Source organism: Mesoplodon densirostris, chromosome 10, assembly GCF_025265405.1.
Source record: "Mesoplodon densirostris isolate mMesDen1 chromosome 10, mMesDen1 primary haplotype, whole genome shotgun sequence".
Classification (NCBI taxonomy): Eukaryota; Metazoa; Chordata; class Mammalia; order Artiodactyla; family Ziphiidae; genus Mesoplodon; species Mesoplodon densirostris.
This window is the reverse complement of record NC_082670.1, coordinates 99,058,609-99,072,939: the sequence shown is the minus strand read 5'-3', so window position 1 is coordinate 99,072,939 and position 14,331 is coordinate 99,058,609. Positions and strand designations below refer to the sequence as shown.

At 42.5% G+C, this 14,331-nt stretch overlaps 1 protein-coding gene across 1 annotated transcript in view; it reads right to left on the bottom strand.

The window, feature by feature from the left end:
• Nucleotides 1–3,987: 3,987 nt before the first annotated feature.
• The window catches only part of ARL8B (ADP ribosylation factor like GTPase 8B), a 59,711-nt gene continuing 49,367 nt past the window's right edge, over nucleotides 3,988–14,331 (bottom strand). Inside the window, 3 exon segments of the mRNA XM_060110634.1 lie at nucleotides 3,988–4,892; nucleotides 6,761–6,831; nucleotides 7,620–7,687. Coding sequence (XP_059966617.1) covers nucleotides 4,843–4,892; nucleotides 6,761–6,831; nucleotides 7,620–7,687 — 189 coding nt within the window. The 3' untranslated portion in view covers nucleotides 3,988–4,842.

The following is a 14,331-nucleotide window of genomic DNA, read 5'->3' as shown; positions in this document are numbered from 1 at the left end:
AAGCTCTAAATAAATTTTAGCAGAACTTAGCAACACAGCAGTTATAAAGTGTTAAAACACTCACTCTAAACATTTGCCCCCAAATTGGTAGTATATCTGTGGTTTATATTTTTCCACATTGTATACCAGAATATACGTTTTTCTGCAGTCTGGGAAATACTTTACCATTTTTAAATGGCTTTCAAAGTATAAGCCCGTGTGGCATTTCCTTCAAACAAAATGTAAGTTATTACATCATTCTGTAAAATGTCTGTGATCTCCAGCCCTTAACTATGTTAAAATAAAAGTTACAAAATGTAAACATTTCTGTGGTTTCAGGATTATTTTCAAGCAGAGTCAAGCAACACCAACACAATCACTCGGACAGACACTAGGACCAGTGGGCTTTTTCATCTCTTCCCTTTGTTTCACCACCAGCCAAATCTCTAGGCTGCTAGAACCATAGCATGAGTAGGAGAAATAATATTAGAAATCCTCCACTCTTCATTTTGCAGAATGGAAAACTACGGAGCCAGAGGGGGTTTAGCAACTCACCACGGTCACACAATCAGTTAACAGCAAAGAATTCATTCTCTTAAATGCCGATCCAGCACTCTTGACAGAACCGAGTATTTTAAGCTGACAATTCTTTCCCCACCACAACGCTTTTATGAATGCAAGACCTGCAAGCCCCAGTAAAAGGAGGCTAAGGTCCCCTCCCCTTCCTGACTCCTGCCAGGAAATCTGCATTACCTAAATCACCAGCTCCCTTGGGATTTTAAAATAGAATTACCTTACAGAGAGAGCTTGTTAATGAGATGGGATAATGAATGACTACTGCTGTTGCTCAGATTAAGGAACTTTTCATTGAGTCTGTCTAGCATGTCAATGACTTGCTTCTGTTTCCCTAAGAACATTCAAGAGGCAGCAATTACAAAAGTACCCACTTTTATTAATAGCTGAATTTTAAACAGAAATTGTGTGGAGGATATTTACTAATCAACAGGAAGCACCTGCCGTGGGTTGTACATTTGTAGAACTGCAAACTGAAGGGAAGACGGGCAAGCCGAGTGTTTGCTTTAACTGTCTTCCTTTTCAAGTATCTTCACTGATATGCATGCTGCTGAGGGTACAACCTTTAACGTTTGCAACAAAATGAAAATATTTCACGTACTGAACATGGTGGTTCCCCCAATGGCACATTTTTAGAGAACAGCATTCAGCCAATTGGATATTCCAGATATGGTTCTGGCTACAGTAAATTAGCCGCTCAGTTCTCAATCCGCCAGCCCCTGAAGAGGTTGGACTTACCAAAGCAACAAGATTTCAGGGTAACTGGATCCTGCATGAATAGAATACACAAGGCAATTAGTTCCTCAGTCAAAAACAAACACAAAAGCAGACACAGTCCAATACGTCCAATTTACTTGACAGAATCAAAGGGACTAATTTTACTTTATTAAAGATTTTCTTTTTTTGACGTGGAACTTTTTAAATTTATGGCTGCGCTGGGTCTTCACTGCTGCGCGCGAGCTTTCTCTAGTTGCGGCGAGCGGGGGCTACTCTTCATTGTGGTCCGCAGGCTTCTCATTACGGTGGCCTCTCCATTGCGGAGCACTGGCTCTAGGTGCGCGGGCCTTGGCAGTTGTTGTGGCTCGCAGGCTCCAGAGCGCAGGCTCAGTGGCTGTGGCGCACGGGCTTAGTTGCTCTGCGACACATGGGATCTTCCCGGACCAGGGCTCGAACCCGTGTCCCCTGCATTGGCAGGCGGATTGTTAACCACTGCGCTACCGGGGAAGCCCTGATGTGGTCCACTTTTAAAGTCTTTATTGAATTTGTTACAACATTGCTTCTGTTTTATGTTTTGTTTTTTTGGCAGCGAGGCATGTGGGACCTTAGCTCCCCGACCAGGGATCGAACCTGCACCCCCTGCATTGGAAGGCGAAGTCTTAATCACTGGACCACCAGGGAAGTCCTCAAAGGTACTAATTTTAGAAGTCTCAATTTTTGAAAGCAAACATAGATTCAGAATCGGGGTGAAGTAAACTAAACGTATATCCTCTCCCCAGCCACGCCCTCAACACACTCCTCTTTCAAAAATCGCTTTATAGGAAGCTGTTGAGAAAACAAGCAAACTGATAGCTTGACTAAATGGCTCCACTGATTCAATAAAAGAATTTAAACCTGATACCCAAGTACTTCTATCCTAGAAATGCAAGATCACACATCCAACTGACCAACACAATTTGGCTACACAGAAGGATGGTGTGCATACGGAGGAAGAGCCAAGTTGAACTTCTCTGAGTAAAAATACATAAAATCGTTTCCCCAAGAGCTTTTGATGGGATGAACGTTCACTTTTATAGTGCAAAAGATAACATACTATACAAAACAAGTCAAATGTTTTACTTTAAAAGTGTGCCTCTTTGGGGAAAACTACCAGGTTTGATACTTTAAATCTTTTCATTCTGGAACTGAAGTCAGCAAGTAGACATGTCTTGTAATTTCAGTTTATTAATAGTTCTGTTATGATTTTTAAAACCAGATTACAAAATGCTTAACTCAATACTTATTTTTAAAAAGTCCTAAATTTGGTGTATTATGACAGTTTACAAGTAGTAGCATTTCCTCCACCACCACCACCCCCCCATCCACCCCATCACAAGGTCAATTCTGTGGATATTTAAAAGTTTGTTTCTATTTTAACTAGCCTACAGACCAAATTTTTAAAGAGCTGAGCTGATTTCTTTCTAGCACATGGTCTACAGACCCTGCTCATGGTAACCTTCTTTCCACCCCCTTCCAAAAAAGTCAGCACCTTCCAGCATGATGCACATTTTAAGTTAAAACCGTCAATACAACCCTCAAAATGCAAGTTTATTGAATAAAGCTGAGAAGAGCAGTAAACAGACAAAAAACGCATCCACCTAAATAAAAAAATTCACATATTTACAAAGTTCAGTAACTGTTAGGTTCCACATGCAGAGGTTAATGCACAGGAAAATGTTGGTAGTAGTGTCTGGATGTCTTGAAACGCTGGAAGCAATGAACAGACACACAAACACATTACGGTTTAGCTGTAGGTCAATTAACGAACCTATGCGGTCCCCACAGAGTCACACATTCTAGTTCTGATTCCTCCTTTTAGGCACAAGCAAATTGCCACATTCTTTGTAATGGTTCACAGTGACCATTAATGGTGTTGAAGTACAGTACCAAGTTTAAATATCCCTTCATTTACAGAACCATCCATCCCATCAGGGAAGTATGCAACATGCTTCAAAGAATAAGAACAGAATTTTAAAAGCCAAGATTCTACTCATAAAAATGTGAATGGAGAAAAGCAAGTAGTGTCTGTGCAACACGGTTGTACAGAATATCATTAAGGCCATGGCAGTCTATAAATTAAAACTGATTATCATTAAAAGAACTTACTGTTGACTGCACTTGGAGTGCTCAACACGTTTGGAAATGCACTGTCTACATGAGTGCTGCTTAACAAAAGAAACAAAATCACACATAGTGTGAGGCAACACATAAGCAAGTGTACCATAGAGTTTTATCTACTTCAGTGGGCTACGTAACAATTTACAAGTGCTCCAGTTTTAATATGTCCCTTTATGTGCATGGAGATCGCTAAACTACAAAACATGTCCGGGTATGTTTTTATACATCTCTGTATCATAGAAGCAAACAACAGACAGCATCAGTTCCTCACCTCTGTGTGATTATTCAACAACCTGCAGCCGTTGTGCATGATTACATCAGATAAAGCAGGCAGGTCTAGAGTTGTCACAATAAACAAGATGTCTAATGGCACCAGACAAAACAGTGCCAAACCTTACATCGATAAGAGAGAAAAATAAGAATTTTTATTTGTTTATAAGTATCTATTGTGCTGAAAGTCAACTTTATGACTGAATATAAAAAGTCAAGAGTTAGAGTGTCATGCAGCAGCACTGGTTTAATGACTGGAGAGAGAAAGAACAAACAGGTGTTTGAACAGTCTGACATTCTTAACACGTTTTATTGTATTGGCTGGAATGCTCTAAATTCATGAAAGCTTTTGAGAAAATCTTCAATTCCCAACCCCTTAAAAAAAGTGTGTTGAACCAGGAAAAAGAAAAGAAAAACTATAGAAGTAATGATCTGGACAGATACAAAACAGCACGGCTCAGTTCCTCCTGTACCCCCAACTACCTGGAGAAGAACTCTCAGAAAGCAGAACGTGTTTAAAATTCATTGCCCAAGATCTTGCCTGTGTAAAGAAGGAACAACAACATTGATCTGGTGCCTCTATTCACTCTTTGCAGACCATTTTTAAAATTCCTAAGGTGTAATTATACATTTCACATGCATTTGTGAGATATGTAAACATTTTGTTTCTATCCCACATGAGTCAGGCTAAAGGTTTTCTAAATACTGTTTGTGGCCCTAGAAACTTCATGCTGTATCAAGTCAGTATCAGTATTAAGCTACTGGACTCTATAATGAAATATCATAGACAGACAATTACTGAAAACCAATATAAAAACCTGGCCCAGAAAGACCAGAACAGAAATATGCAATTTTTCTTGATTTAAGGTGGTCAAAAGTGTGGTTTTTTTAAAAAAAGCTCTACACACTGTTTAAGACAAGTATGTATAAGAAGCCTTTTGGGTGCTGACTTTATCATGACAACTCTAGCTGATTCTTTATGAAGGATTAAGGATACACATCTTCAGCAGTGCACATGAGAAATAAACTCTGAAAAAGGCAATTTCTTGGGTTTAGGAAGGACCATATTCTGGGAAGTACTTCAGAGGAACGGACAATAATTCTAGGATTATAGCCAGGAAGGACTGGAAGACTTCAGGAGATGCTTCAGCTTCTTCTAGATTTTGAATGTTGAATAAGCCACTGAAGTGTGATATCTAAAGGTGGAGGGAAAAAAAGTGAAGATGTTAAGATATCAAAGTTAAGAAACTAACTATCAGAGAATATTTAAAACGCAGCTATTTCAAAGCATATGCTGGGCCTGCCCTCTTCTTTTCTGCCTCTGTACTACTATACTTATATAGGTATCTGTATCTATCCTACTATTCTTCATTCGCTGACCTTCAAGGGGTTAATCTGGAAACACAAGAGTCTCCAATTTCAAAGTTAAATTGTGTACAGAACAGCTTGTGCCTTCCTTTATTCATTCAAAAGTTTACTGATTGCCTGTAAGATCAGGTATTGTGTGTGAAGCTCCAGGATGCAAAGAGATGGGAGAACTGCTCTCTGCCCTCGAGGAGCTTTCAGTATGCTGGAAAACATGCAGGTAGTCGTCTGGCTTTGGAGGACAGCCTCCACAGCATTCCAGGCAAAAGAAAGAGCAAAACTCACAGAATAAGCAGAGGCATGAAACTATGTGGAGCTCTGGCTGGATTACAAGTGAAAAGATGTGGCTGAAGCACAGGGATGGGTAAGGGGGTGCCACTCATTGCTACGGCTAGAGCAGGGGTTCTCAAGCTCACCCTCTTCACATTTGGGGCTGGATAATTCTTTGCTGTGCATAGTAGAATATTCTGCAACACCTATAACCTTGACCACAAGACGCCATTATCACCACCCCCCATCCTCAGTTGTGACAAGTAATGGCTCCAGATTATCTCCAAGTGTCCCCTGCGGAGCTCAGCTGTTTTCAGTTGAGAACCACAGGCCTAGAGGGAGCCAGATAACCTTGTATGCCATTCTAAGATGCTCAGAAGTTTGGATTTTATTCTCAAGTCAACAGGAAGTCATTGGAGAATTTTAAGCAGGGAAACCATACTGTTTATTGTAAACTGTAAGTTTATTGTAGTAAGTTCAACAATGGCAACTGAGGAGGGCAACTTGGAAGGCTGCCAGTATAGAGACTATCACAACAGGAACAGGAAAGGGCCAAAGGCCTGAAGCAAATCAAGTGCTGTAGGAACGGAGAGGAATAAAATGAGGAGCATGTTCAAAACACAGAACCTAACAGGACTGACCAAATGCAGTGGGTGAGACAGAATCTTCTGGCCTGAATAAGTGTGTGTGTCATGGAGCTGCTGACTAACAGGAGCTAAAGGAAGAGCAGGCTTGGGAAAAAAAGACTAAGAATTCGGCAGTAGGCACACCAAGTTTGAGATGGAGAAGGTAGCACATGGAGATGTCCAGCAGGTAGTTTCAGCTGTACAGATCTGAGGAAGAGATGGAGACTGGCAAGACAGCATCATAGAGGTGGCAACTGAAGCTACAGTGGCCGAGAATAGCCAGGAAAAGCACTTAGACTGACAGAAGAAGGCAGCTAAGCAGGGCTGGTACTTTGCTATGGCAGTCTTAGGAAATTAATACAGACATTAAGTAGATAAAGGGTATTCTGGGCTTATCCTTTAGAGTGCTAACATACTACAGTAATATATTTTGATTTTGATACATGCAAAATCATAATAATGCCTATAGACCAATTTTTGTAAAGTCTTATTTCAAAAACATCATCCTGTTATAATGCACAGCTGGACACTAGCTCTGCAAAAATTAGTACAATAAATTGATATCACATAATGCTTAACTTCATGTCTCTTTTGCATTTACTTCTTTAAATAGCATGGAGCAGATTCAGGATATTATATTTGTTGTCAAAAGGTATAATGTGTACTCTTCTTCCTGAGGCAAAAGCAATAGTACTTTATAAGGGAAATCACTTAAACAGAAATGGAGATAATAAACAGTAAAAAGCATGAGACATCCCTTCTAATGATACCCACTTCTTCCACAAACACCAGTCATTTCTTACCTATATTATCCTTTTCTTTGCAAGAAATTGAATAGCAGCAAATTTCTCTATCCTGAATAGCAGACAGATTCCTATAAAAAGCAGAATTAAGAAAATAAGTCTGTGCTTAAAACAACTATCATCTTTTCACTCGCTGCTCAATTTTGCTTGTTTTTTTAATTACTATACAGAATAAATTATTTTACTGATACTAAAATTTTACGGGGACTTCCCAGGTGGTGCAGGGGTTAAGAATCCACCTGCCAATGCAGGGGACAAGGGTTCAAGCCCTGTTCTGGGAAGATCCCACATGCCGCGGAGCAACTAAGCCCATGCGCCACAACTACTGAAGCTCGCACGCCGAGAGCCCGTGCTCCGCAACAAGAGAAGCCACTGCAATGAGAAGCCCATGCACCACAACGAAGAACCAGTGCAGTCAAAATTTAGTTAATTAATTAATTAATTTAAAAAACAATGTTTAAGAGGAAAGAAAAAATTTATGGGTTCACTTTTCTAGTATGTCAAGTTTACTCCAAAACGTGACGATGATCATTACTGAATAATACAGCAATGCTAAACAAAGCAGTGGGTAAAACGGTATAATTTAGAACCAAATTATTTTTAAAAAACCATCATTCAGGGCCTCCCTGGTGGCGCAGTGGTTGAGGGTCCGCCTGCCGATGCAGGGGATACGGGTTCGTGCCCCGATCTGGGAGGATCCCATGTGCCGCGGAGCGGCTGGGCCTGTGAGCCATGGCCTCTGGGCCTGCGCGTCCGGAGCCTGTGCTCCGCAACGGGAGAGGCCACAGCAGTGAGAGGCCCGCGTACCGCAAAAAAAAAAAAAAAAAAAAAAAAACCATCATTCATTCTTAAGACATACATTTTTTCAATTAGCTGTTTCTCATCCAAGGCATTAGGAAGATCTCTCTTGTTTCCGAGTACTAGCACCTTTAAAAAGAAAAGGTACTGAGTAAATTTTACGTAAGAAAATGTCAGAGAAGCATATCATGTGCATATCCATAGACATTAAAATTAGGATGTTATGTCATGCCATAATTAAATTAAAGTATATTTATGTGACTGGTGGCCTATCTCATTCATTTAATCATTCAAATTAGCATTTACTCTAACTCCTACCATGCAGATGTCCTTAATTCAATATGTGGCTGCCAACTTCTATTTGAAATATTCTAAGTCTACGGTATGCATTCTGCTATTTCTTAATAAATCTTTACCAAGAAGTGAATATGATCTTAACAACCAAGGGTGGAGGAATGAGTTTCAACCATTTTTATCTGTTAGTCATTAATCTAACGGTAAACATGTAAATAAGCCTTTAAAATTCTACACCCATCCTATAAAATATAATGCATAAATATTCTAAGATAATGGATAAGCCTGGGGATCAGGGTAAATGCAGTAGCCATAAACTCTGAGAATAAACATCGCCATCTGATTGGTAGATGTGCTTTGAAAAACAAGTAAAGCGGAGAGGGGCATCCCAATCATCACTCTGTCTTTCCCAGGTACATCCACATCCTTTCTGCCTTACGAGACGCAAAACCTATGAGTACATATAACGTATTTGATAACATCCTTACTCTGAGTCAACGTTCTCTAAGAAACTGTTATCTTTGACCAATCCTAAGAAAGTACACGCCATGTCTACCTTGTCATCTTGTTAAACACTTGTCAAACCTACTTCTTTCACTTAATACACGCCCCTACCCCCACCCCTGACTCCAAACACGGCAACGGATTCTATTTCTAGGCCCTAGACTCTTAGTTCTCACAAAGGAGAAAGAGCCAAGGACAGAGGCAGAGAGCAAGGGTCACCAGGAGCTCTCCGGGGAATGCTAAATCACAGGGGTCAGAGAGCCAAAAGCCAAATCTCAGCACCTTCAGTCAGCCCGTCCTCCCCTCCCCAACTCTTACCCCTCTCCACACTCTTATTTAAGTCACCCCACGTTCTCAACCTGGACCTGTGTGAGTTTTAAAAAATGCATCATGGTCATTTGTGATCAGTTGTCAGTTTTGGGGTTACCTGACATCTTAGCCCTCTTCCTACATTTAAGAAATCTTCCACCTTATGAACCTGCCTCCCAATAAAGCTTCTTGCTTCTGTAGACAATTTCTTTTCCAGCCTTCCTTTCTGCTAGAGAATGGAAACATAATCTAGGATCAACCAAAACTATGAATGCAGAGCCAGTACTGCAAGAAAGTGGGGATAGAGAATCCATTCTGCTAGGGAAGGGGCCTTCCAATCGGAGCAACTGTGTCTGGTGTTCAGAAACTGCATGACGTCACCACACTTACTCGATGGTGTAAGTCTGGATGTAGTCCTAGCAGCTGCTGAGCCTCCCTTGTTCCAGCCTCTTTTCTGAAGATGGTTATGGGCAGCCTTCTCAGAGACTTGGTGAGCTACCCAATATCCTTTCAGTAAATTCCTTTCTACTTAAATCAGCTTTCTACTGCTTGCAACTAAGAACTCTTACGGTGACCAAGGTAAGACTGATTTTTTTACTTACGGTATGTAGAACTAGTTGTTAACATAGAAGAAGAAGAATAGGCTTTGAAGTCACAAAGACATGGAGTCAAAACCTAGCTGTGCCAATATACTAATGAGCATGTGATCTTGAGTGAATAACAACTGTTACAAAGGAGGGATCACACCATCGACCTCAATACATTGTGAGGAATAACTGAGACGACATACCTCAAGGCTCTGACACTCGTGAACTGGTCATGAGGGTAAAGCCTAGTCCTTTTCAGCATCCCTTAGCTCGACAAATGGCACCACCTTCCATCTAACTAAATGAGCCAGGAACTAGGAATTAGTCTTTATATCTTCCCATGTAAAACATTACCAAGTCTGGCGGCCTGTCTTCCTAAAGATCCTTCCAGTCTATTTCCTTCTCACAACCTTCTCTACGACCACCCCAAACCATGGTACTTTATTTTGCCAAGACAACTTGAACAGCTTCCTAAAACTGTCCTCCTTATAGTCCCGCTTCAATCCGTTCTTAAAGTGACATCAGAATGATTTACATGATAAATCTCATCACTTAAAAACACCCAGGGAGGGCTTCCCTGGTGGTGCAGTGGTTGAGGGTCCGCCTGCCGACACAGGGGATGCGGGTTCGTGCCCCAGTCCGGGAAGATCCCACATGCCGCAGAGTGGCTGGGCCCGTGAGCCATGGCCACTGAGCCTACACGTCCGGAGCCTGTGCTCCGCAACGGGAGAGGCCACGGCGGTGAGAGGCTCACGTACCGCAAAAAAAACAAACAAACCACCACCAACAACAAAAAACACCCAGGGAGCTTCAAGATGGCAGAAGAGTCAGACGCAGAGATCACCTTCCTCCCCACAGGTACATCAGAAATACATCTACACGTGGAACTGCTCCTACAGAACACCTACTGAACGCTGACAGAAGACCTCAGACCTCCCAAAAGGCAAGAAACTCCCCACGTACCTGGGTAGGGCAAAAGAAAAAAGAAAAAACAGAGACAAAAAGTAGGGAAGAGACCTGCACCAGTGGGAGGGAGCTGTGAAGGAGGAAAGGTTTCCACACACTAGGAAGTCCCTTCGCGGGCGGAGACTGTGGGTGGCGGAGGGGAGGGAACTTCGGAGCCACGGAGGAGAGTGCAGTCACGGGTGTGGAGGGCAAAACGGAGAGATTCCCAACAGAGGATCGGAGTCGACCAGCACTCACCAGACCGAGAGGCTTGCCTGCTCACCCGCTGAGGCGGACTGGGGCTGGGAGCTGAGGCTCGGGCTTCAGTCGGAGCGCAGGGAGAGGACTGGGGTTGGCTGCGTGAAAACAGCTTGAAAGGGGCTAGTGCGCCACAGCTAGCTGGGAGGGAGTCCGGGAAAAAATCTGGAACTGCCGAAGAGGCAAGAGACCATTGTTTCTTGGTGCGCAAGGAGAGGGGATTCAGAGCACCACCTAAATGAGCTCCAGAGACGGGCCCAAGCCGCAGCTATCAGCGCGGATCCCAGAGACGGGCATGAGATGCTAAGGCTGATGCTGCCGCCACCAAGAAGCCTGTGTGTGAGCACAGCTCACTCTCCACATCTCCCCTCCCGGGAGCCTGTGCAGCCCGCCATGGCCAGGGTCCCGGGATCCAGGGACAACTTCCCCAGGAGAAGGCACGGCGCGTCTCAGGCTGGTGCAACGTCACGCCGGCCTCTGCCACCGCAGGCTCACCCCACATCCGTACCCCTCCCTCCCCCCGGCCTGAGTAAGCCAGAGTCCCCGAATCAGCTGCTCCTTTAACCCCGTCCTATCTGAGTGAAGAACAGATGGCCTCAGGCGACCTACACACAGAGGCGGGGACATATCCAAAACTGAACTCCGAGAGCTGTGTGAACAAAGAAGACAAAGGGAAATCTCTCCCAGCAGCCTCAGGAGCAGTGGATTAAATCTCCACAATCAACTTGATGTACCCTGCATCTGTGGAATGCCTGAACAGACAACGAATCATCCCAAATTCAGGAGGTGGACTTTAGGAGCAATTACATATAAACATATATTTTTTCCCTTTATCTCTTTTTGTGAGTGTGTACGTGTATGCTTCTGTGTGTGATTTTGTCTGTATAGCTTTGCTTTTACCATTTGTCCTACGGGTCTGTCTGTCCATTTTTTTTTACTTAAAAAAATTTTTTTCTTAATAATTATTTTTTATTTTAATAACTATTTTATTTTATCTTCTTTCTTTCTTTCTTTCTTTTCTCCCTTTTCTTCTGAGCTGTGTGGAGGACAGGCTCTTGGTGCTCCAGCCAGGCATCAGGGCTGTGCCACTGAGGTGGGAGAGCCAAGTTCAGGACATTGGTCCACAAGAGACCTCCCAGCTCCATGTAATATCAAATGCTGGATATCTCCCACTGATCTCCATCTGAATGCCAAGACCCTGCTTCACTCAACAACCAGCAAGCTACAGTGCTGCACACCCTATGCCAAACAACTAGCAAGACAGGAACACAACCCCACCCATTAGCAGAGAGGTGGCCTAAAATCATAAGGCCACAGACACCCCCAAAACACACCACCAGATGTGGACCTGATCACCAGAAAAACAAGATCCAGCCTCATCCACCAGAACACAGGCACTAGTCCCCTGAACCAGGAAGCCTACACAACCCACTGAACCAACCTTAGCCACCGGGGACAGACACCAAAAACAACGGAAACTACGATCATGCAGCCTTCGAAAAGGAGACCCAAAATAGAGTAAGTTAAGCAAAATGAGAAGACAGAGAAACACACAGCAGATGTAGGAGCAAGGCAAAAACCCACCAGACCTAACAAACGAAGAGGAAATAGGCAGTCTACCTGAAAAAGAATTCAGAATCATGATAGTAAAGATGATCCAAAATCTTGGAAACAGAATGGACAAAATACAGGCAACGTTTAACTAGGACCTAGAAGAGGGCTTCCCTGGTGGCGCAGTGGTTGAGAGTCCGCCTGCCGATGCAGGGGACGTGCGTTCGTGCTCCAGTCCAGGAAGATCCCACATGCTGCAGAGCGGCTGGGCCCGTGAGCCATGGCCGCTGAGCCTGCACGTCTGGAGCCTGTGCTCCACAATGGGAGAGGCCACAACAGTGAGAGGCCCACATACCAGAAAAAAAAAAAAAGTACCTAGAAGAACTAAAGAGCAAACAAACAGAGATGAACAACACAATAAATGAAATTAAAAATTCTCTGGAAGGGATCAATAGCAGAATAACTGAGGCAGAAGAACGGATAAGTGACGTGGAAGATAAAATAGTGGAAATAACTACTGCAGAGCAGAATAAAGAAAACAGAATGAAGAGAATTGAGGACAGCCTCAGAGACCTCTGGGACAACATTAAACGCACCAACATTCGAATTATAGGGGTCCCAGAAGAAGAAGAGAAAAAGAAACGGACTGAGAAAATATTTGAAGAGATTACAGTTAAAAACTTCCCTAATATGGGGAAAGGAAATAGTTAATCAAGTCCAGGAAGCACAGAGAGTCCCATACAGGATAAATCCAAGAAGAAACGTGCCAAGACACGTATTATTCAAACTACCAAATATTAAATACAAAGAAAAACTATTAAAAGCAGCAAGGGAAAAGCAACAAATAACATACAAGGGAATCCCCATAAGGTTAACAGCTGATCTTTCAGCAGAAACTCTGCAAGCCAGAAGGGAGTGGCAGGACATATTTACACTGATGAAAGAGAAAAATCTACAAACAAGATTACCCAGCAAGGATCTCATTCAGACTTGACAGAGAAATTAAAAGCTTTACAGACAAGCAAAAGCTAAGAGAATTCAGCACCACCAAACCAGCTTTACAACAAATGCTAAAGGAACTTCTCTAGGCAGGAAACACAAGAGAAGGAAAAGACCTACAATAACAAACCCAAATCAAGTAAGAAAATGGTAATAGGAACATACATATTGATAATTACCTTAAATATAAATGGATTAAATGCTCCAACCAAAAGGCATAGACTGGCTGAATGGATACAAAAACAAGACCCATATATATGCTGTCTACAAGAGACCAACTTCAGACCTAGGGATACATACAGACTGAAAGTGAGGGGATGGAAAAAGATATTCCATGCAAATGGAAATCAAAAGAAAGCTGGAGTAGCAATTCTCATATCAGAGAAGACTGACTTTAAAATAAAGACTATTACAAGAGACAAAGAAGGACACTACATAACGATCGAGGGATCAATCCAAAAACAAGATATAACAATTGTAAATATTTATGCACCTAACACAGGAGCACCTCAATACATAAGGCAAATACTAACAGCCATAAAAGGGGAAATTGACAGTAACACACTCATAGTAGGGGACTTTAACACCCCACTTTCACCAATGTGCAGATCATCCAAAATGAAAATAAGGAAACACAAGCTTTAAATGATACATTAAACAAGATGGACTTAATTGATATTTATAGGACATTCCATCCAAAAACAACAGAATACACATTCTTCTCAACTGCTCATGGAACATTCTCCAGGATAGATCATATCTTGGGTCACAAATCAAGCCTTGGTAAATTTAAGAAAATTGAAATCATATCAAGTATCTTTTCTGACAACAATGCTATGAGACTAGATATCAATTACAGGGAAAATTCTGTAAGAAATACAAACACATGGAGGTTAAACAACACACTACTTAATAACCAAGAGATCACTGAAGAAATCAAAGAGGAAATCAAAAAATACCTAGGGCTTCCCTGGTGGCACAATGGTTGGGAGTCCGCCTGCCGATGCAGGGGACGCGGGTTTGTGCCCCGGTCCGAGAAGATCCCACATGCCGTGGAGCACCTGGGCCCGTGAGCCATGGCCGCTGAGCCTGCGCGTCTGGAGCCTGTGCTCCACAAGGGGAGAGGCCACAACAGTGAGAGGCCCGCATACCGGAAAAAAAAAAAAAAAAAACCTAGAAACAAATGACAATGAGAACACGACGACCCAAAACCTATGGAATGCAGCAAAAGCAGTTCTAAGAGGGAAGTTTATAGCTATACAAGCCTACCTTAAGAAACAAGAAACATCTCAAATAAACAACCTAACCTTACACCTAAAGCAATTA